The sequence below is a fragment of the Atractosteus spatula genome, chromosome 19, assembly GCF_055471065.1.
Source record: "Atractosteus spatula isolate fAtrSpa1 chromosome 19, fAtrSpa1.hap1, whole genome shotgun sequence".
Lineage (NCBI taxonomy): Eukaryota > Metazoa > Chordata > Actinopteri > Semionotiformes > Lepisosteidae > Atractosteus > Atractosteus spatula.
In genome coordinates, this window is record NC_142724.1 from 2,553,266 (window position 1) to 2,576,207 (window position 22,942).

At 46.0% G+C, this 22,942-nt stretch overlaps 2 protein-coding genes and 1 long non-coding RNA gene across 4 annotated transcripts; all 3 read left to right on the plus strand.

Annotated features, from left to right (window-relative positions):
* The first annotated feature begins 7,021 nt into the window (after positions 1 to 7,021).
* pnp4a (purine nucleoside phosphorylase 4a) lies at positions 7,022 to 12,790 on the plus strand. Its single transcript, XM_088937515.1, has 6 exons — positions 7,022 to 7,044; positions 8,212 to 8,375; positions 8,659 to 8,762; positions 10,186 to 10,361; positions 12,038 to 12,228; positions 12,570 to 12,790. Exons 1-6 carry the CDS (start codon positions 7,022 to 7,024, stop codon positions 12,788 to 12,790), a joined length of 879 nt encoding a protein of 292 aa, XP_088793641.1.
* Positions 12,791 to 15,599: 2,809 nt separating this feature from the next.
* On the plus strand, positions 15,600 to 18,057 carry LOC148817842 (uncharacterized). Of its 2 annotated transcripts, none has more exons than XM_088937356.1 (2): positions 15,600 to 15,724; positions 16,459 to 18,057. In XM_088937356.1, exon 2 carries the CDS (start codon positions 16,819 to 16,821, stop codon positions 17,260 to 17,262), a length of 444 nt encoding a protein of 147 aa, XP_088793482.1. In that variant the 5' UTR covers positions 15,600 to 15,724; positions 16,459 to 16,818; the 3' UTR covers positions 17,263 to 18,057. The 2 variants fall into 2 exon arrangements, with proteins under 2 accessions (XP_088793482.1, XP_088793481.1); XM_088937355.1 differs by having other exon boundaries at positions 15,620 to 15,789.
* A 391-nt stretch (positions 18,058 to 18,448) lies between these two features.
* On the plus strand, positions 18,449 to 22,703 carry LOC148817843 (uncharacterized). Its single transcript, XR_016094476.1, has 2 exons — positions 18,449 to 18,846; positions 21,321 to 22,703. It is a non-coding gene; the product is annotated as an uncharacterized LOC148817843 (long non-coding RNA).
* The last annotated feature ends 239 nt before the right edge of the window (positions 22,704 to 22,942 follow it).

Below are 22,942 nucleotides of genomic sequence, written 5' to 3' on the forward strand. Positions count from 1 at the left end.
CTTTCACTTTAATAGCACACAAGCCCTCATTTTTTGTATGAGCTCTGCTTTTCCCATCCTAATTTATGCGACATGTTGAAGTAAACTCACCAGGCCAAAGGAACAGCAGCCTGCCTGCGCCAACCCCACCCTCTCCTCATGAGGAATGAGCCAGGGAGCTGCTCCAAGGGTGCAGATGGGGTGCAGGCAGGGGGTGCGTGAAAGGAAAGGGGGAAAGGCAAGAGGCAGAGAATAATGCTCAGGGTTTTTTTTAATATTCAACATCCGCTTGGAAGTGCCGAAAACGCCTTCCTGGCAATAAATGCCCCCAGTGTAACTTGGCTGCGTTTGCCGAGATCAAAGCTGGGTTTGATCTTCGGATGTGCCAGATGGAGATCTCCCTGGGGAGGGGGTGCCTCGGCACAGCCTCATGCCTGAGCTCGGGATCAATCCCCAGTCCTGCAGAGGCAGCTCCCTGCTCCATGGTCAGCATCCGGCATCAGAGAGGGAATCTGGAGGCCTGGGCACCTGCACATGGTGACAGTAGGGAGCAGGAGGGGAAACAGGAAAGCTCATGTGAGCCATCTACAGCCCTCTGCTGGTATTGTCATCATACGTGGGGTACAGATGGCCACAGCTGTAGCACGCTTAGTCGGCATAATCTGCAGACTAAGGAACACTGTGCATATCACACATTAAATTCTCTGTAGCCTGGGATGAGAAGATTAATGGCAACCAAACTAGAATGCTAGAATTGGAGTTAAGTCCCACTGACACATATTTTACAGACCACAGGCCTGTTTAATTGTAAAGCTGGTCACAGGCTCTTCTTCAGATTAGCCCAATGTTTAAATCTGTTTGTACGCTTGAGGCACAGTCACAGCTTCACTTTATCTGGTACCTTTGTCAGGAATCTCCCAGTCTCACGACAGCAGGGGAGGTGGTCACAGATCAGATCAAATTCAGGGTACCGTGTCAGGCTTCCTGCTCCCTGGGCTGCCTCTCGTCCGGCTCGGCCCAGTCGGTGCCCTGGATCAGCAGCTGGTTCACCTGTGAAGCTGGCTGCCTCTCGAGGGGCACGATTCCCCCCTACACTGGCAGGGTCGAGTGTGGCTGGGAGCTGTCTGTGCCTTCGTACGCCCCGCAGGGAGGACAGAGGACAGACACACAAACACCTTTATACTGCTGAGGCAGCTCTAACGAGGAGTAGTGTACTGCCCCATTCTGCAGACTGATTTAAATATTGCTATGCTTGAAGCTGATTTTTTCGTTGCTTATTGCCTGATGTCTTTTGTTTCTTTCTGTTTAAATTTAAATGATTGCATTGGGTTTTTTTTATTTAAATTTGTTGCGCCTGTATCTCCATACTGTGAAAAGCAGGGAGTCGTGTTGTACTTCCTGTATATACATGCTGATCTATACAGCTCCTTCTTCTTTACCAGTGACCGTATTTTAAGACCTGCAATATTTCCGACGAGTTATCGGTCCCCTGCCCCACCCCCCAGGAATCGTTCAGCTGGATTTCTCACTGCGGGGTGATGATGTCACCTGGAGTGCAAGCACAATACCCATCAGGCCCTGTTGTACCAGCAATGTCACCCTTTAAGCTGCTAAAAATAACCTGGGTGAGGGGGGCATCAGCGGAGCAGAGACCCTCAGGTCAAAGGTCTTCTGCTTTTAATTTTTTCCTGTTGCTTCATTAGGGGTTGTCCTTTTGGCTTAATTGTACAGGAATCGTTCCTACAGCAGATCGTCCTGGGTCACATGCACGATCATTGCACTGTACCATGCAGTGCTACGTTACATGTTAACTCATGTATTTGTCCACTGTTGTGCAAATATGCAATTATGCTCACAGTGCTCCTTATACAGTACTCCTGTTTAACCCTGCACGTGTGTCTGTGAAACTCACCTGATGAGTAAAAAGATTTTTGCGCTCCAGAGTAAAAAATCCCGTGGTGTGGACTTGGACACTGTTGACCCCTCTGCTTGCTTGAGCCGGTTATAGAATCCAAGTCATATCTCATCTAGGCCTTATCCATAAGGCCCTGAGGCCGACTTACTCATTAGCAGAAAAAGAAGAACTTTTAATAAATTAAGAAGATGGATGTAGCTTAATTTGTAATATTTGTAATAACGTCTCATAAATCTTTCGTTAAGGATAGTATTTAAGATGCGCCTGAGCCTAATGAAATCAGGGGACGTTTAATCTTCTAGTTAATTGCTTCGCAGGCAAAATTTCTCCCAATGAGTCGCAGTAGAGAGAGAGGGAAAGATTTTAAAAGGCAGTAATGGTGTTAATGGCGAAAGGCTTGTGCAGCCTCTTTCACACGCCAGCTCTCACTCTGCTCCGAAGTCCCGTCCTGCCTGTGTGCGCCCCCCCCTAATCAGAGCCGGCCACCGGGGTGAGAGCCACCTCGAAGCCACCCCACTTGTGGGCAAAGTGGGGGACACCAGCCACCTCCCCCAAGAGGGTCGGTGAGCTCAAGTGGCCGATCAAACCCGAGTCTGGGGGAGGTGGGAGGAAACCGGAGGACATGGAAACACAACACGAGAACGTGCAGACTCCTCACAGACAGATGACCAAGGCTGAAATGGAACCCAGGACAACGGAGGGGGTGAGGCAGCAGCGCTGGAACAGCACCATTCCTGTTGGGCCAGTGGCTCCAACACCGGAATCTGGGGAGCCCCTGGGAGGGGTTTCTGAAGACCAGAGGTGTGCACAGTCTGCTCTTTCACTCAGTGGTAAGTATTGCTAAGCTAGTGGATTTGTTTTCTGGAAAAGTCAGTGGTGGACCTGTTCACCTGCGCTTCTACTTTTAGTGACTCTAATACATCTAATAATTACATCTTTCAGTGTGGGTTTACGTTTTAATTTGGGGGGTGGTTGCAAAAAAGAGGTTTCATGGTAACGCCATTTCTATACATGGCCACTAGACGGCGCACACAGCTCTTGCAGGAAGAAGGTTTCTCTAAGGCCGATTTGCTATCATCCATCCACAGTGCTCTCAGCACTGCATGACATCTCCCGAGCTGAGATGTATACTGTGTAGAAACTGCGTATAAAAAAACTGTTCTCACAAATATTTGAATTCATGTAAAAAAATTAAGTCATTTTTCCCTTCAATATTAATATTAAATCGCTCAAGCCATTTCCACTTTGCAGCACAGTACAAAGGATGAAGTTCTCATTGACTTGGGTTTCACTGACTGACAGGGGTGGAGTTCTGGTACCAGAGACAGGTGGTTGCAGTCACAGGGTCCTCATCACACACCACGGATACTGCAGACGTTCAAGCAGGGAGCTGTGTCGCCGTGCGTAGTCTGCAAAGGGACAGGGAAAGATTTATTCCGTGCTGAAAGGAGAAGAAACACAGCGTTTCAGCTGCGGAGCCTTCTTCGGGCATGAGGTGTTGTCTCGGTACTTGGCAGTACTGCTGTAGAGTTTGGAGCTGAATTGGCCAAACAGCTTAAGAGCAGAAGCAGTTTGCACGACAGATCCTGCTTCTCAGAAAACTGTAGCTCACAACCTGTCACGGGAGTAAAAATGAACGTCGCAACTCTACCGGCTGGACATTTACAAAGCCCTGGTTGTCGAGGAAGTCTTTCAGGTTTGCAGTCAGTCGATGTGGTGGTTCATGAGTGGAAGGTTAAATGAGCAACTCAGACTGTAATCTTGATGGACTCAAGACCTCAGTTTTTATCACACATTTCATGGCTCCTCGGGCAACTTCCCCCGCCTAGGAGAAAGGTTCAAGGCTGAAAAGTGACTTACAAGGAAAAAATAAAAACACTGATTTAATAATATAATATTCATGGTGCACTGCTGCCTGAAAGCAAGCATGTCAAACCTGCAGGAGAACAACTGTCACATGAATCTCATCCGTTGCAGATTCCAACAAAAAAATTAATTTTCACAAGGAGACTAATTCAGGCCATCGTGTTGCTCACGATGCTCACTGTCCCTCCCTGCAGACTTCGCAGGAGCCCAGTTCTCAGTATCGGCCAGTACTCTTCTCTGTCTTCACCTTCAGCCAGGAAAACACAGCTGTGCCAAACGTCTGCACTCCCACCTCTCAACAGCTACCTTCCTCTGCAGGAACGACCAAACATTTATATCTACAGGTCCAGTTCAAGGTTTAGTTCCGTAAATATTTTTTTCCATTTGCAGAAAGACTGCTTAACTGTTCTGTCAGCCAGAAAGACAAAACATACTGAGTAAATGGTTCTTCTATGAAAAACACCAGATGGTCCTGTGAAAGATTTACAGACCTGTTTGAAAGAGTTTCCTCTAGTATTATAAAATGAACATCTAGTACATTTTAGAGCTTGACCATTTTTGTACTTTTCCTTCATGTTCTATATATTTATATATAGTATGTAGCTATCTGGATAGAGTCTGTTTATTTTGCTTATTGTCAGTAAGACATTATCCACCGGAGTACCTTTCCTCAGATCATATTCACAAAACATCAGGTTCTCTGGGGCGTCTTTAAGATGTGTTGAATATATCAATTAATTATTTCTGTTGTGAATGGAGTTAATCTCAATCCTATAGTCTATCTTCTGGGTGACACAAAAACGTGTGTACTAGCCCATTTCATGGGCTTGACAGACACTGATGAAATGAAATTTAATGCAAACAAATGCAAAGCATCGTACAGCAGCATTTCTGAAAATCTGAAAACATAACATTTTCAAGCATTAAACGTACTTTCAAGAAGCGTGATATCTCAAGTGCAATTTTGGTCAGGAGCACAAACACAGCTTGCAAGTCTCAGAAGCAAAGATGTGGAATGGCAAACATTTTCATCATCTTGGCAATTAATTAGAAATCTCAATTTGCACGCATCATATTACAAATCTTACAAATAATATTATTATTAACTTCAAGGGAAGGACTTCAAGAGAAAATGGAATTCCTAGCTCATGTGCATCAGTAATTAATTTAATAAGCCCATCAAGGCCTTCTTTGTGCATCTGAAAGGGAACCTAGTTTTTACTTGAGAGGTATCAAATCCAATTTCTCTGGTCTCATGCTTCTGATTTCAGCAGGACTGCAGGAGTAACGTATCTCACATGCCAACAGTCTGGTGACACCACTGGGCAGAAACAGGGGCCACTGAGAGGATGTACAGAGTTCAAAGCTGACTGTTCTGCAGTTACGGAATTTCTAGTTTGCAACTATGACATCGAACAGGAGTAATCAAATACTGACCGATTGTTTCTGTATCTTCTTTGTTAAAAATTGTTTTGTCAGTAGTTTAGTTAGATCCTGATACATTCGAGAGCGAGAGGCGAGATGGGCAGAGTGGACTTGGCGTAGCCCGCCTGGCTGAGGCAACTGGCAGCCCAGCCAGAAGAGTGTGGCTGCTGCGAGGAATGAGCCAGGGAGCTGCTGCAGGGGTGTAGATGGGGTGGCAGGAAGTGTACGAGAGAAGTGCATTGTGGGAGTAATATATGTGTCACGGATGTCGGGAAGGACGAACCGTGGAATGACAGGAGAGGGAAAAGACCCTGTGCGTAGCGGCGAGATGGGGGTTAGCCCGGGCTCAGCTGTTCAGGGAATGCCGTATAGAAACCTATGCCCTCAGGTAGCGGACGTGGGGCGACCTGGTGCCAGGCGGGTTTCAGGACATCCGAACGTCAATGCTGAGCCCAGGCAGACTCAAAGACCCAGAAATATATAGCCCCAAAGAGAGAAAGGACAGCAGAGAACCGGAAATGAGAGACAGGACAGAGAAGGAGCGCCCTCTGGCTGCAGAGGGCATGACAATATGTAGGCAAGTAGAAGTGCGAGAGACTGGGACCTAACCTTCCTCCCATGTTTCTGTTGTAAACTCCATTTGTCTGTTATTATTCTGGTTATACGCCCATCCAGATTGGAATGAGTGGGTGATTGTAAAGCTCAGCTCCCTGGCAGTGACTCCTGATCCTGCTCAGGTCAGAGTGAGACACGGTCATCCGCAGTTCGGTCATCGTTTTGGCAACACTGCGAGCTCCACAGCGCCTGACAGGAGAGTCTCTCACCGACATCACGGCATGAAAGACGGGATACCGAAACAGAGTGTGTAAATCCAACAACAATATAAAAATAGGAATACACGTGTAGAAAAAAAAGAGATGAGCAAAGGAAAAAGAGAAAAGAAAGAAAAAAGGGAATGAAAGGACAGAAGAGGAAAGCCACAGTCCTCAAGGTCTTTCATATGTCTGGGTCGTGTTTTGTCAGAGCTTTGTCGGAGTATTGGAACAAACTACCCAGCCATGTTGTTGAAGGCCATACCCTGGTGTCTTTCAGGAAATGACTGGACAAGATCCTCAGATCAGTTAGCTACTACATGGGCTGAATGGCCTCTTGTTTATAGTCCAACACCTGGGCCGGAGCACTCAGCCTCCATTGCCGGTACTGGCTGAACATGCTGGGACCCCCACCCACAGGTTTAATGGACTCTCTGGTACTCTGTAAACCACATACGAGGACAGCTGGGGTTTGGTCTTTTGCACTGGATGCTGGAGAAGGGATTCCAGGGACACAAGGTCTCTGCAAAGTCTTTTTTGTGATGCAGACTGATGCTCATAATGAGCCTGAGCTGACCATTTGCGGGACCTTGACAACATTCTGGGAAACCTCCTGTTTAGTTAAAGTTGATGCCACAGTTCATGCAGCATCCGAACTGCGGCTTGTAAAAAGAAAGAAGGAGGGGGGAAAGAGTCTACTACAACTAGTCTTTAAAAAAAATCTAAAATTGAATTAATGAAATGAGTGAGCAAAGCCCTGGTATGAGCTGGCTTTTTGAGCTGTGGGACATGTCAGAGGCAGTGGCCAATCACAGGGGGGGGTGTGAGTCAGAGGACAGGAAAGGGCTCTATTTATACCGATCCGATCCCTTCTCTTCTCACTCATCACACATCGACCCCCCCTGTGGGAACCCAACCTCTCTCCTCCTTGTGGTCCACAGAAGCATTCAAAACAATTGAAGAAAGCATAGCATCGTCTTCAGAAGCCAGGATCAGGAAAAGGGGCAGCTACTCACTCTTTGAAATGCACACTAAGGAACAAATCAGGTAACTCATGCCTTTTTTCAGCAGGATTCTTGGTTATCATGAACTCTGACCATCGGTGACAGGAGCGATTGTGCTCCTTCATGTTAATAACTTTGTTTTGTGTTTATGAAGAAAGAGGCATAGGGCAAAATTACAGATTAACATCCATAATCTAAACTTTTTTATTATTGTTTTGGTAAGTAGCAAACAGATAAAACTTTTTTTTACAGCCGAGCTGTTAAAATGAATTTGCCATGGCTTGTCAGAGTTATATAAGGCTTAAAAATACACTTTTTTTTACTGCTTGCATTGTGTCACAGTTAAACTTTCATTTTCCAGGGCTGAAGCAGAAACTCATCTCGATTATCTGGAAGACAGCAATGTCACCAGGCAGAGTTCTGGGAAAACTAGAAACGATCTGTGTCTCCCTGAAACAAATTACAGTTTGTCTTTGGAAAGTGTGAGAGCATGCCTTGAGAACACGAATAGAATGTGAACAAATTAATTATACTTTTATAATATTTACCTAGGGGGATACAGTATTCAACAAAGCAAATGAGTGTGTCCTGCTAACCATTTCTCTTAGAAAGAATGGACATAAGACAGTGTGGGGGAGCAGTGGAGTATTGTAGAGAGAGCATAAGGACAGGGACAAACAAGGGGAGATCATCAAGTCCATCTAGCTCGTTTGTTAGTAGTTAATTGATTCCAGGACCTTATCCAGCCCTTTCTTTAAAGAAACCATGATGTTGATTTCCACCACAGGGCTGGGAGCTTGTTCCACCCTCCCACAACCCTCTGTGTCATGAAGTCCCTCCAGTGCTCTCAGTTGTAAATGATGAGCACATGCAGAAGCCTCTGTTCCTGAATGGCACATATTCAGGTGTCATTATTGCTTTTAAGGTTTTGACATTCAAGACAAATGTGATCTTTAGCTACTGAGAGACATAGAGTTTAGGAAACTGAAAAAACAACAACACCTGTGCTACAGTTAAGGACCAGGGAGGAGTAGTATGACACATATTGTAATAGCTGTCGCTTTCCTGATAACTTGGTGAATGTCTTGCACATATAAGTGATAGGTTTGCTCAGAAAATATAAGGTTAAATATCAAAAGAAACGAAAAGAGCTCAGGGGAACCAGGCTACTGATGCGCACTCCCCTTACACGGGCGCTCTGTCTTTCCAGTCACGATGAATACCTCCAGACTGCAGAGTGGCTCCTGTCCCACACGGCGCACAGGCCCAAGGTGGGCGTCATCTGCGGCTCGGGGCTGGGGGCGCTGGCTGACACGCTCAAGAGCCAGGACTCCTTCAGCTACGCCGACATTCCACATTTCCCCCAGAGCACAGGTAAGGCTGGGCCAGGACCTCAGCAGAGTTCCCCACGGGGGAAATTCGTACTGTACGTCCCAGAGGCATTTCGTGCGTACCTGTACCACGGTGAGTCTGTCCTTGCACACGTTGCTTTTTTTCCTCCTGCGCGTGGATCTTGTTTCGGACCGTGATGTCTGTGCGACAGCAAGATCCATCGCGTCTTCACGGTCCGCCGAGATGGGGAATCTCACCGGGAGGAGGGAGCTTCGGAGGGGCTGCTCACTTCACAGGCGCTGACTGTGTGTGTGTCGTTGGGCAGTGCAGGGACATGCCGGGAGGCTGGTTTTCGGCGAGCTGGGAGGGAAGGCCTGCGTGTGCATGCAAGGACGCTTCCACATGTACGAAGGACATTCGCTCGGCAAGGTGATCGGTGGTCTGTCTTCTCAGACTTCTGCATGGCTTGGCACCTCAGCACCTGTCTGAGCTACTATCGCCCTGCTCCCCACCTCGCAACCTTTGCTCCTCTAACCCTGGTCTCCTGTCTGACCCCCAAGCCCGTCTACCCTCTGTGGGTGACAGGGCCTTCTCCTGCTGCGCCCCAAAGCTCTGGAACTCTATCCCCAAGGATAGAAGAGCCTTTGCTTAACTGGTTCTGTGATATCCCCCCTATTCAGTACCCCCTTCTACTGTCTCCTCTCATTGTGTATTCTCGTTGTGCGTGTTTTGTGTATTTTTTTGTTGATGTCATTCTGTAAAGCGCTTTGAGAACCCACTTTTAAAGGCACTATATAAAATAAAGTATAATTATAGTAATAATAATAACATCTTCTGCATTCTGACTGCTGCGGAGTTACATCAGAATGTAGAAGGTGTATCTGACTGAGCCTCCCAAAGATACAGAGGGAAAGATGTTTTAGCAGCGGTTGAGTGGCTCAGGGGTTTGGCATCACCTGCCTACAGGCACTAGGGCCCTGAGTTCAATTCCTGGTGTGCTGTCTGTGTGGTTTGCATGTTCTCCCTGTTTCCCATGGGTTTCCTCTGAGCGCTCTGTTTTCCTCCCCCAGTCCAAAAACATACGGGTTGGTTAATTGGTTTCTGGGAAGACTGGCCCTGGTGTGGGAGCATCTGTGTCTGTGCTTGCCACCTGAGGGACTGACGTCCCATCCAAGATGTATCCCTCCTTGCATCTGTTGGTTGCTGGGATAGGCTCCGGCTCCCCAGCAATCCTGTATTGGATAAAGCATTTGGAAATTGGATGGATGGAATGACGTGTTTTTGATGGTGCCTCTGGGCAGCAAAGTCCAGCAAATCGTCTTTGAAAACCTGCAGCCCCTTGGAGCAGGACTAGTGTTGTGGAGCCCCAGCTGGCAATCTGGTTTATGGGGATGCTTTAGCAGAGGCTGGAAGAGGACAGGACACGTGTACCTGTAACTGCCTGAACCGAAAGGAGTCGGACTCAGATTGTACTTGCTCACAATCTATATCCAGACTTGACGTGGCATGGCTGGCCCCTGCTTGGCATGCTTGGATCTGACACAAGGGGGCGTGCTGAGTGCCACTGATGCTGAGTGAAGTCCATGGTCCAGCCACGTGTGCCTCAGCCACAACGACCCATTTCTAATACAATGTGGGCCGATTGTGGATGATTCCTTTTCCAAATGTTGAATAAGAAAAAAGCAAATCCGCTCGATCGCACTGACTGGGCCATAGTTTGCCGAGTGCCAGAGGGAAACACTGTGTCAGTGCTCTCATTGTGATTTCTTTACATAACCAGTGTTAAGAGCAGGCAAGTCTACAGGAGGGCTGCAGCTCCAGTGCTTGTTGATCGACCCCTTGTGTGTGCCAGGTGACCTTCCCAGTCCGCGTGTTCAAGCTGCTGGGCGTGGAGACCCTGATCGTCACCAACGCCGCTGGCTCCCTGGCTAACAGCTACAAGACGGGCGACATCATGATCATCAAAGACCACATCAACGTGCCTGGCCTCGCCGGGCTAAACCCGCTCATCGGACCCAACGATGAGAAGTCAGTACTCTTTCGCTCCTTGGTTTGTTATGTAAGACCCGGGCAGCAGTTCAGAGTTTTGGAGTCATAACTGGGAGGTTGTGGATTCAGATCCCAGATGAGCCATAGCTGTTGTACTTCACCCGGGTCGCTCCAGGAAAAGACCTTGCAGTCTAAACGAAAGCTGTGCTGGATTCATGTGTTTGCGCAGGAAAACCGCATCAAATGTTAAGACATGTAGCTAGCAGACTCCAGGAAAATCAGACATCCTGGAAATAAAAAGTTTTGTAAAACTGCTTTTCTTACGCTGACCAAGGCATCTGCCTTCAAAACAGTCATTAGGAACAAACATGATTGCTATTTGTCATATTCCATTTTAAGTTTTGTTAATTACTAATATTACCTTCACTGTTTCAGTCACATCAGCACAGATCAGTTGTCTCTCGGCTCCTGCCGACGATCAGACACAGAGCAGCTCTTCACTGTCAGTGGTTGATCGGCAGTGTCAGTGCAAATTAGGACGACTCCGATGGGCTGCAATTTCACCGCTAATATGAGGAAACTTTCAAATATCGGTGACTGAAAAATCTGATTTTTAAAGGTTTTAGTTGACAAATCACAGGGCTTACTGTAGATGACAAATTACAAGGAATGAGCCAGGGAGTCAACAGCCAGGGTGCAGCTGGGGAGTTAGACAAGATGCGAATGGAGCTGTGGGCAGGCAGGGAGTATTCACCTGTAGGGGAGAGGAGGTGTGGGACGAGAATGTGGCTTCCCCCCCCCCCAAACCTCTGTTAATTACACTGTTGGATAAATGGCAGAAAGCAGTCAGGACAGGGTGGGCATCTTCAGGGTGCCGGGGGCTCGCTGCCTTCACTTTTATGTTGGCGCTGCAGTGCGCTGCCGGCTTGCGCCAGGTCCAGCATCACTCCTCCAGCTGGTGCCAACGTTCCCCGTGGGGGCTGGGGGTCTTCTCCAGTCTGTTGGAAGACTGGCTCTGGCAGAGGAGCATGTCTGCAGATTCTCCTTTTCTCCTGTCCGCTGGTAAAACGCAGACATTTTTAAATTTACATCACAGGGCAGGTTTCATAAGCAGTTTTCAGCTAGTGAGGAGCTTACACTACTGAGTCTGAGCAAGCCTACATCTTACAACACTGTTGTATGTGACAATACACATTAGCCTTAATTTCCATTAAAGCAAATGAACAGGAAATTACTTTTTTTTTATTTTTGAAAATACAATGAACATCAATTACGTTATCTTCAGTAGCCATCAGAACCTCTGTGTGCACAGGCAGTTACACAGGGAGGTGTCTAACCAAGGAAAGCTGTGCAGTCCTGTGGGGTTTAGAGATGTGACTCTTCAGAGCGAAAGCCCTTTCTGTATTGCACTGGAGTATGAAAACGAACTGCAGACAAAACCTAACTGATGCATTTATTGCAGAACAGGACAAGAGTGGTCGTGCCATAAAGATACGAGCGGATCTCTTCAAAGGCGAAGATGTCAATGTCTGTCAAAAGCGGCCCCCTAAATTTTTAGACCCGGTCTGAAACACCAGGAAAGCTTTCATTTTGCATGTCGTGAGCTAATGAGCTGGGCCCCCTCTGCTCCTTTCCATTTCCTCGTGGTGTTTCACCATGACTATCTCAGTCTCTGAAATTCTGCCATTTCCAAATTCCCCCCCCCCCGTGTGCAGGTTTGGCCCGCGGTTCCCCCCCATGTCGGGGGCCTACGACAAGGCCCTGCGCAGGATGGCTCTGGACATCTGCAAGAGCCGGGGCTACTCGCAGTTCGTGCAGGAAGGGGTGTACTGCATGGTGGGGGGCCCCAACTTCGAGACCATAGCCGAGGCGCGCCTGCTGCACAAGCTGGGGGCAGACGCCGTAGGTAAGAGGCGGGATCTCCCGGGGACTGGCGCTGCTCCCGCCGCCGGGATAGTTACAGCGGTTACGAGAGGGTGCTGATGATATGTTTGGCCCCGACTGCCATAGCGTCAAGAGAGATCTCCCGAAAGTCGAGATGCCTGCGGCGATTGAGGCACCCGCTGTTGAGTAGACGGGTAGACTACGAGACTCACGTCCTGAGCTCTCTGTACACAAGGTTGTCTCCAGGAAGACGCACGGCTTACTCTGAGTAACACGTGCCTGGCTGTGGCTCTCTGGGAGCAGGCAGGGGTCTGCAGGTACAGGTGACAGATGTGTAACCAGGACCCTGTCTCCCCCGAGCAGGCATGAGCACAGCGCCGGAGGTGGTGAGCGCCAGTCACTGCGGGCTGAAGGTGCTCGGCCTCTCCCTGATCACCAACAGGGTGACGAAGGACTACGAGGACACGGAGAGTGTGGACCATGGCAAAGTGCTGGGGGTGAGCAGAATGAGGTCGGAGACCCTGCAGGGCCTGGTGTCGGAGCTGGTCGCCCGACTGGACATCAACGGCACCACCGCGGAGTGACGAGGAAGAGGAGGGCAACACAGCACAGGCTGAAGGGCGGAGGAGCGCTTGCTGTCAGATCCTCGTAGTGCAGATCTTCCTGTTTCTTTTACTCTTTTCAGTTTTTAATTCCAGTGCCCTCAGTTTTCATTTGACAGTAAAATCTGGGGAAGCACGCTGAGTATTCAGAGTTAGATTGGATACACTGTTTGCACACAGTCCAGAATCAGCCCTTGTGTCGCTTGTCTATATTTTCTGCAATCCACCGCTGTCATTCCTGTACGCTTCCAGCAGTTTGTTGCTTGGCTGTGAATTGCTTCCGAATGCCCACGTGTGTATTATTTATTGTACTAGAACACTAATGTTCATCTGAGCACTCCACAAACGAAATTGCTGTTGAACACTGTTGCCTACAGCTGGCCGCCACCGAGGCAGTGTTTTTTAAGTGGTGTGATGCCAGTGGTGTTAAATTTTTTGGAAAATAATAAAGTATGTGAAAATGTCTTCGTCTGACAATGCCATGCAGTTGGAGCAGATCAAACTTGTTTCTAAAGTACCAGCATGAAGACAAATATCACTCTTTACACTGAGGCTCAGGAGACATTTTTGGGGAAAAAAAACAGGTCCTGCCAAAGACAAAGCATCCCACCTGCGAATGTTTTTACCTTCAGGGAAGATCCTTTTCTTTCAGGTAAACAAAATGCACGGAGATAACCAGATTCTTTAAATGTCATTACTGCCAGCAACTGGCTGTCTCACAAAATCTCGTCTGTTTCGCCCGTATCTTATCTTCCACCACAGACACCGATGACTTCTACCCTGGACAAGCATGTCTAAGTACAGATAAGATGCAGATTCTTGCTTGTGGTGTTCACATGCATCCCCCCCCCCCCCACACACACACCTTTAATGAGTTAAGGGTGAAAGTGTTGAAATCATAAAATAAAAGCGATTGAGTGAGAAGCAGGGTTTTTCTATGTAAGCAGGCGGCAGTGGGTGAGGTTAGGGCTCGACCTCCTCCCGAACTGTTTTAAAATCCATTTATGACTAAAAGCTACCAGAGTAAAATATATTCACTGTAAAATACCTTCCGGTGGATCAGCACAGCTTGTGCATGAGGTAATGGAAAATGATCTTAGGCACTGCTGTGTTTTTAATAAAAAAGAAAAAGATTTAAAACAAGAGAAGGCCATTAGACCCATTATCTTAATAATAATCTCACAGCTCTGCGTGTCTTTCCCTTTTGAGTTTGAAAACAGTCATTACCGCATTCATGTTCTTATGGGAATAGTTCAAATGTACTTATGTTCTTTGTCTTTTCAAGACTGTCACACTAATGGTGCTCAGAAGGGAATGTGCAAATCTATCCTACAAGTTCACTGAAGCCATTGGCGTCCAATAAAACGGGGAGCAGGTTAGACCAGTGCCACTCCTGTCCTGGTGCAGACGCTCTTTCGAAGACCGTATGAAACTCTTTGTTGGCTGACATGGTCAAGGTCACAGTCACAAAGATGTCTTCTCACCGCGGTCCGGGATTTTTTTCTCCTTTCCTCTCCGGGGCACAGCCGGGACGCCGAGAGAGGCTAGCCAAGAGGTGCGGACAGGACTTGAGCCTCATCAACCACTCCCACGGCAGGGCATCAGGGTGAAGCTTACAGGAACAAGCTGTTCTCACCCAGGCCTTCCCGTACTTCCAGGAACACCAGTTTCACTTCAATATGGCCAACAGATAGGTCAGGGGGCCACTTGCAATGAAGATAAGGCAACTAGGAAATGAGTATTGGAAATAAAAGCCTTGCTCTTTGTTTGCAAAAATTTTAAAACACAGTACAATAAAGGCTCTTTTGTTGTTTTGAGAATACACTTTGAACAGGAGTAAATACCAAAATGCTGCACAGAAATAATAATTAGACTACACAAGGGTCAGCAATTAATCCAGATTAAATAAATGAATATACCGTAGTTCTTATAGTTCTATATTTTATATGATCTTAGAATTAATCTACCTTTAGACATTTTGTAATTCATGATTTTTGATAACATAACATATAACAATAAACATTTAATTTAATAAACAGTGAATTTAACATTTAATAAGTATGAGCTGGCTGTCCTTGCAGAAGGGTGTAAAAGCGATGACTATAATGTCAGGTAGCAGACACACCCAAAAACAGATATTATTTTAAATGGGTCTGATGCACATTTTTTACATTTTTTTCTGAAGTATTTAGCTAATACAAATACTGGAACACTTCACATAATTGCAAAACTGTTCCAACAATTTGCACCATCGATCGTGTACATCAGTTATGTTACAGCTCCTCCGACACCTTGCAGGAATTGAAATATCCTTCATCCACTTGATTTAACATTATATTCTTTTCATCCTTTAACCAAAACAAAAGCAAACTTCTTTTCAAATAGTCCACACAAATTATACCACCTTTTGCCATTTGCATGCACACAAGAAATGAAGACCAATAATGTGAGATCTATCTAGCACTGTAGTGTTCCAAGGGCTGGATTAGTTATTATTGTTATTTATAGTTGTGAGTTATTAGTTATTGATCTATTGTGGCTGCAGACACTTCCAGACATCATTACACAGAACTGAAGTGTTGTCTTCCTGTTAACCTTAAGCCTTAAACACAAAAAGGTATGCTCACAATCCAGGCATCCACCCCCCCACCCCCCCCCCAAGCTAGTTCTAGTGTTTCTCAGAGCATTGAAAACTCAGCACAAAAATATGTTTGCCCCTGCCTTTCTGTTACCATCCTTACTATCTTTCTGGGAGATCAGAACAGATCCAGTTTGGTGAGTTTGAGACTTTACTTAAAGGTTGACATACCTGTCTGTTTTGAGCTGCTTGCTTGCTGCTGTTCTGAAGAACCTCTCTGAGCATCCCACCGGGCCTGATCAGAACATTGTCTGTCCTGGGATCCACAGCTCATCCACGTACGTTCTCAGCTTTCCTTGATTACTCCTTCTCGGACATTGCTCTCAGGGCTGTTGAAACAATTGTAAGTTGTGGAAAATGTGATGTTGTTATTCTCTTTCATAAATCATTGAATTCCAATCTCTCTCGGCATTAGGGAATGGAGCTGCATCCCTGTAATTTCAGGCACAAAAGTAATCTTTTGTTGATTGAGAGCAAATTTTTTTGTGTTGTGCTCTAACTCCGAAGAAGGGCTTGCAGATTTCCAGAGCCTCTACTTTAAGCATTAATGCAGCTAGACAAGTTATCCAATTAATATTACCTCAATGGTATCTTGTAAAGTACTCACATTTCAATTCATACATTAGCCTCCAGGAAACCGGGAAGAAGTTCTGCATTAGAGCTTTGAAAAACACCTTTTTGGACCACGTCAGGGGCAGCTCTGGGAACTGGCGTGGTTCCAGATCTGGAGGGCTGGTGTGTCTGCAGATTCTCCAGGTCTCTTTAAAGCAGCAGCTCCTGAAGAGCTGGGAGAATCTACCTAACTGGTCTAATTAAGCCAATAATGAGCTGATTCAGGCTGTTTCTGCAGATATGTTTCCTAATTTCCATAGGATTTATTGAAAGTATTGTACTGAAATTTAATTGGGAGTTTACCTGGAAGTAAAACAAAACCAAAAAAAAAAACAGTTTAAGAGAACCAGCTCTCCCACACTCAACCAGCAGTAATGTCTTGTGCTCTTTATTCCTCCAGAGAAGATGGCGCAGTATCAGTTCTGGAGACAAAGGATGGAGATGCTGGAAAGGATGAGACAAGCCCAGATGTTTGCGGGAATGCCAGGAGTCCATCCTTCGCCCTTCCTTTACCACAGCCCACTTTACAATGCAGTTCATAACCCATGGTGTGTGCCAGTTCATAACCCATGGTGCATGCCAGTTCATAACCCATGGTGCATGCCAGTTCATAACCCCCAAATGATGCGAGGTGCCCAGAAGCCAGTGATGAAGGGCAACAAACTCCCTGCCTACAAGAAGAAGAACCCTGGAAACACAGCTGTCAAAGTCTGGACTAAAGTTCTCAAGAACTGCCTCAAGATGACAGGGTCAATGAATCATGGGGGGGGGGGCCCTGACGCCAGTGCTGTTGCCGGAGGCGTTAGTGGATTCGGTGGAGATCTTGGTGGGTTGGATGGAGGTGTTGGTGGATTCGGTGGAGATATGGGTGGGTTTCTTGGAGGTGTTGGTGGGTTTGGTGGAGATATGGGTGGGTTCGATGGAGATATGGGTGGGTTTCTTGGAGGTGTTGGTGGGTTTGGTGGAGATATGGGTGGGTTCGGTGGAGATATGGGTGGGTTTCTTGGAGGTGTTGGTGGGTTTGGTGGAGATATGGGTGGGTTCGGTGGAGATATGGGTGGGTTTCTTGGAGGTGTTGGTGGATTCGGTGGAGACCTTGGTGGGTTCGGTGGAGATCTTGGTGGATGTCTTGATTTCGGCGGGTTTTAAAGAAAGTCAGATAAATGTGCAGTTGACAGACATTGTACTGAATAATTCTGGATAATGGGCATGCTGTGTGTTTTTCATTTTCAAAAAATATTATTCTTCTCAGGGTAATTAGAGGATCGATAGGTCTGGAGACATTATACCTTTTCTTGTTTGATATATAATAATAATAATTGCTTACACTTATATAGCGCTTTTCTGGACACTCCACTCAAAGCGCTTAACAGGTAATGGGGACTCCCCTCCACACCCACCGGTGTGCAGCCCCACCTGGATGATGCGACGGCAGCCATAGTGCGCCAGTCCTCTCACACACACCAGCTCTCAGTGGGGAGGAGAGCAGAGTGATGGAGCCAGTTCAGAGATGGGGATTATTAGGAGGCCATGACTGGTAAGGGCCAATGGGAAATAGGAAATTTGGTCAGGACAATGGTGTTACACCCCTATGTACAGTATATGAAGGAAATGAGAGAATTAAGAGCATGGTGAATTCAAAATGCTCCTACACTAAATAAGAACAAAACCATTTAAAAAATCTGTAAACTTTGGCCAAATCTATATAATATTTCTGGTGCTGCACTAGATTTGAGATACATGAAGAACTTTCTTAGAATGTTTCTCTTTCTTATGTATTTAAAAGTGTGGTAAACACTAGAAATGGAAGGCTCTCTGGATTACATCCTGTATCTCCACTATCTTAATTTTGTGCCTATCTGTTTTATGTTTCATGAATGCACGCACAACAGAAAGCAAAGTTACTGTGATCTATTGTGATCCGACTTGTAAAGTGCCTTCTGGTGCTGTTTACTATAAGAATTTACCCAATAAAAAATAAAACTGGATTGACTATGCATGAAAATTGCAATTGTTTTTTTTTATCATCATGTAATGTCACAATATGTAGCTGTTTGATCACATTTTAGTTTTCCAAACTTCAACAGCACATGCAAGGAGCAAAGTGGCAAATTAAACAGGTGTAACAAGAAAATCACCCGACTATTAGTTGTGTTTTTACACTAGAAAAATGTAGTCCAGCTGTGCATCTTACCCAACAAGAGAGGGTGGCTTTGTGGAGCAGTGGTTAGCACTGCTGCCTTTCAGCTCTGGGGCACTGGTTTCAATGGGGTGCTGTCTGTGTGGAGTTTGTATGTTCTCCCCGTGTTTATGCAACTTTCCTCCCACAGTCCAAAGGTTAGTGGGAGTGTAGACCGAGCTACCCAGCCATGTTGTAGTAGCAATAAAACCTGACTTCTTTCAGGAAACAGTTAGACGAGATCTTTTGGGATGAATTAGCTACTAAACGCCAAACGAGCTAGAGTTCTTAAAAGCCACCAGCAGTCTGGCGTTTGAAAACTATAACACATTAAGGTAAGACCTTAACACTTTCCTAAAGACTAACCTAAACCTGAAGACTTTCCCATAACATGTTTGTTTCAGACGCATGCAGTTACGGAAGGCAGTAAAAAACGACCCTTGTATTCGAAAGAACCTGCAAACTGCGATACTGGAGTCTGTCGGGAGATGGAGGTTGGACTCACAGGGCAATGGCTGCGGTCGTGGTAAAGTTTTTTCTCGGAGGTAAATGGAAAATCAGACGCCATAGCCAGCTGTAACGTGCGTCTTAGTTCTTCTACTTCAACGGGTGAGTAATTGTTGAAATATCAGTATCGTTCTCCAGCCGGTTAAATTTAGTGACGAGATTACACCACAGAGAGTCGGCACGATGCTTAGATTATTTAGAACTTTATTTTTCCAGTGTTTAAAAATGGAGAATGTGAAGAGCGGAAATTACGGTTTTACTTTGATATTTTAAAGGAGGTTCTTGAAGCAACACAATGTATTCATGATTTTCTGACTGTGGTCATTTGCACGGTGAAATTAAACCAAGTGAAAATAATTCTTAAATATTTAAAGGTTATCCCTTAAGACCAGGCTAACAACTTCATCTTCTACTTTTAATTTTACATCTAATTTTGGGGAGAGGTGGGGTCAGTGAAAAGTCTTATATATGTTATAAGTCCATATGATTCTTACACGATGGTGAGAATAAGCAGTTCCGCACTTATCTAAGAATAGAAACAAAACATTATGAATACTGAGTCTGAGAAGAAGAACTCCTTTATTCCTCTACACATCTCCAAGGCAAATTGAAGATTTACAATTGAAATGCAGTGCAACAGCGCCCCCTATGGCTTTCCCGGTGTATGTGCACCTGCAGTGTTGTCACCGGAAGAGCCTGAGGTCTCCTTTATCAATTCAACTGAGTTAGTAATGTATTGAATTATGGGGCCGGACCAAAGGTTACAGATAAGAGGAGGCCATTCAGCCCGTGAAGTTTCTCTGGGTGTGAGTAGTTAAGGAATCTGAGGATTTCATCCATTATTTCCCTGAAGCCAGAACACACTGGCTTGTTCCACACTCCCACAACCCTTTGTGTAAAGATGTGCCTTCTGCTCTCCATTTTCAATTGAAGCTCATTCTGTTGTAGGCACTGTGAGGCCCACAGAGTAAAAATGGCTCCCAAATCAGGAGCTCCGTGTCCAGAATCCAGCAGGTTTTCTCTGTCTCTTCAGTCATCAACAGCTTTGGGTTGTGGAGGGATCAAAGGCTCCATTTAACCCTTAACTGGTTTAACCCCATGCGTCACCCAGGGGAGGAGCTGTTTATAACATCAGACAATGAAAGTCTGCACATTTCTGGACCCCAGTGATCGGAGCCAGAGCTCTTATGTTGGTGTTGGAACTATAAAAGTGCTTGGCAGCAGCATTTGATTTTAATGTTGTTTTCACACGGTAACGTGCCTCTGAAAAAATTAATAGCCCAGAGCAAAGAAAGAAACTCTCTGGTTGAACTGGCATCCCACTCAGTGGGAAAGTGCCGGGGCCACTCGAGATCCAGGAGTCCCTTCAGGCACTTTAGCTGAGAGCCCTGGGCTGAATTCTTGCACAGCGAGGTTGAAACCTGCCAACCTGGTTTCCCTGCTCGCAGGTCTGAGAACCATTGTCATGTCACTGCTGAGAAACGCAGAGACATGTCAGGAATGCCCTGTCCCCAACCGAACAAAAATGTCACCAGATAGGTGCAGTTAAATTGTAGAACTTTGTGCATACAGACCATATGCTTGGCTTTATGGTGTTTCAACAGAGTGCTAGGCTGATGCTGTGCCTATGTTCAATTCAGTTCAAGTCAGTTCATTTTTATATAGTGTCTTTCACAACAAGGTTGCCCCAAGGTGCTTAACAAAGCAAGTGACCATACATAGATGCTCATATGATATGGTGAGCTTCTTTTGTAAGGACTTGTCTGGCTGGGGGGCCAGATTTCCAGGCCCTTTCAACAGGGATCCCTGAAACAGACGTTATACATATAAAACTGTCTCTGTTGATGTTGTGAACGAAACATTAAATAACGGTCTGTTAAGCACTGTGTCACGGTGGCTAATTGAGAAGTGGCAGCGCTGTGTTGTAGTTGTGTCTCATATTGATAATTGTCCATAACAAATTGTCCCACAATCTCTTGGCTGGATGACACTTGATTTAATGCTCACCTTCAGCTGGGATATAAATCAATGTGCATTCTCAAATTTGATCAATTACTCCATTAACTAGTCCATAGCTTTCATAAGAGCACAGCTGAGAGCTGGGAGATCTAATCTTTTGGTCTCCCCGTTATCTGGGGATCACAATCTCCCGTAGCCCCGTTCTGCAGACTCTTTGCCTGTGTGCATCCTGCTGTCCTGCTCCACAAGCACAGATCCACAGCTCCAATTCGAATGCACGCTGATGCCACCTGGAAGCGTCTCAGATACACAATGAAAAATGTCAATATGCAGGCAGGGCACTCACCCCCCGCCCCCCAACTCCAGGAAATGAAAGAAAGGAAACGACCAGGTTAGACTTGTTTGGCGCTCCCTGGCAACGTGAACAGGTTGAGTTTGTGAGCTACAGCTGAGTGCACAGAGCCGAGCGGACACGAAGGTCCCGGCAGATCAGACAGAGCCCTTCACAAGCGGTGAGGTGAAGCCTGCCTGGCTCAGCGGCTGTGCGGTGCGTGCTCGTGTTGGGGAGATCCCGAGACGTTCCAGTGTTGTTATCCTCGTTGTCGTTGCTGTTGCAGCTCGTGCGGCTGAGTCCTGACCGGTGCCAGGGGAGAGATGGGGGGTCAGTCCTCGAAGAAGAAGAGGAAGCAGGAGAGGAAGAAGAAGGGGCAGCACAAACCCTACCATGGACACGGCCTCTTCACCAGCCGGGGGGTGAAGGACATAGACAGTGGAGACGGAGACTGGAGTGTGGGAGACGATGGAGGAGGACACTGGGGGGGAGATGATGAAGGAGGACACTGGGGGGGAGACGATGGAGGAGGACACTGTGGAGGGGGAGATGATGGAGGGGGACACTGTGGTGGGGGAGATAATGGAGGAGGACACTGTGGAGGGGGAGATGATGGAGGAGGACACTGTGATGACTTTGGAGGGGGAGGCTGGAGTGGGGGTGACTGTGGAGGGGGAGACTGGGGTGGGGGAGACTGTGGAGGGGGAGACTGTGGGGGTGACTGACCACCTAGTAGGACCTAAGAAGACTGTGCTGGAGCGGAGGACCATGGCCCTGAAATTTGCTGTAGGACTCAGCTCAACTTTTTTTTTACTTTGCTGTTTTCTTCAACCTTTGAAGGTGTAGTTTAATTTTGGGTGGCAGATGTCTTACTCATTGATGGAATGTCTGTAAAATAACAGATTCCCCAGGTTTTAATCCAGAACTATCTGGAGTGTAGTCAGGCTTTTTAGCGAATCGTTTTGGGGAATGGGGGGGGAAGGTGTGTTTTGACGAATGCTTGCAATTCTTTTTAGATTTCTAGAAACAAGACACCAATTTCTAATTAATTAATATTTTTTTTGTAATGATACTTTTCTTTATTTGCTGTTGAAGGTGTGGTGGGCCAAATACATACCTGTTGCAAGGTATAGATTATTTTCCAGACATGGATCACAGATTGAGATTGTTTTGTTGTGGTTTTGAGGCACAACTGAAATGATGTTGAAATGAAAACTTTACTGCCGGACATTTTTAAAAAATGTATCAAACACTGTTAATGTTTTGATCCTGTACTTTGCTAAACATTTGTAGATTCACTCTTTCAGTTGAGAAAAATCTTACCAACTCATTCTATTGGGATCTTAAAAAGCCCTATTCTCACTTGGAATTTAAGGTTTTGATATGATTAAGATCTGGGATATTATGTTGAATCCTCATGGATATGTACATCATTGTATGAGTTCCTGCAGAGCCTTTTAACACAAGAAGGCAGAGTATTATGGAAAAACTGCTTATTTTGTACACTGGTCCATACCTTTTATTTTAGATTAAAATGTTTATGAGTGTAAAATAAATGCATTTCACTGTTATTTAGTGCAGCACATTCTTTTGTTCATTTACAATTGCCAATATTACTGTAAATTAAATTCCGCCATTATATGCAATAAAGACTTTCACCTTTTGATTATGTTGGAGACTTTGCTCTGGTTCCTCTGCGTTCACCGATATACCTTTCAATCGAGGAATAGGGCGTTTTCGTCAAAGTCCATGTGTAAAAAAAACAAAACAGGAATGTTTAATTTGAGCCGGCCTGGTTCGGAAATACACCGTTACGCTCCACCCTGTGATCTAATGTCTAATTTATGAGTGTTCAAGAGTGCTCGGTTTTTGTGCGCGATCTGATCGTGTTAATGAACACTTTAGGTT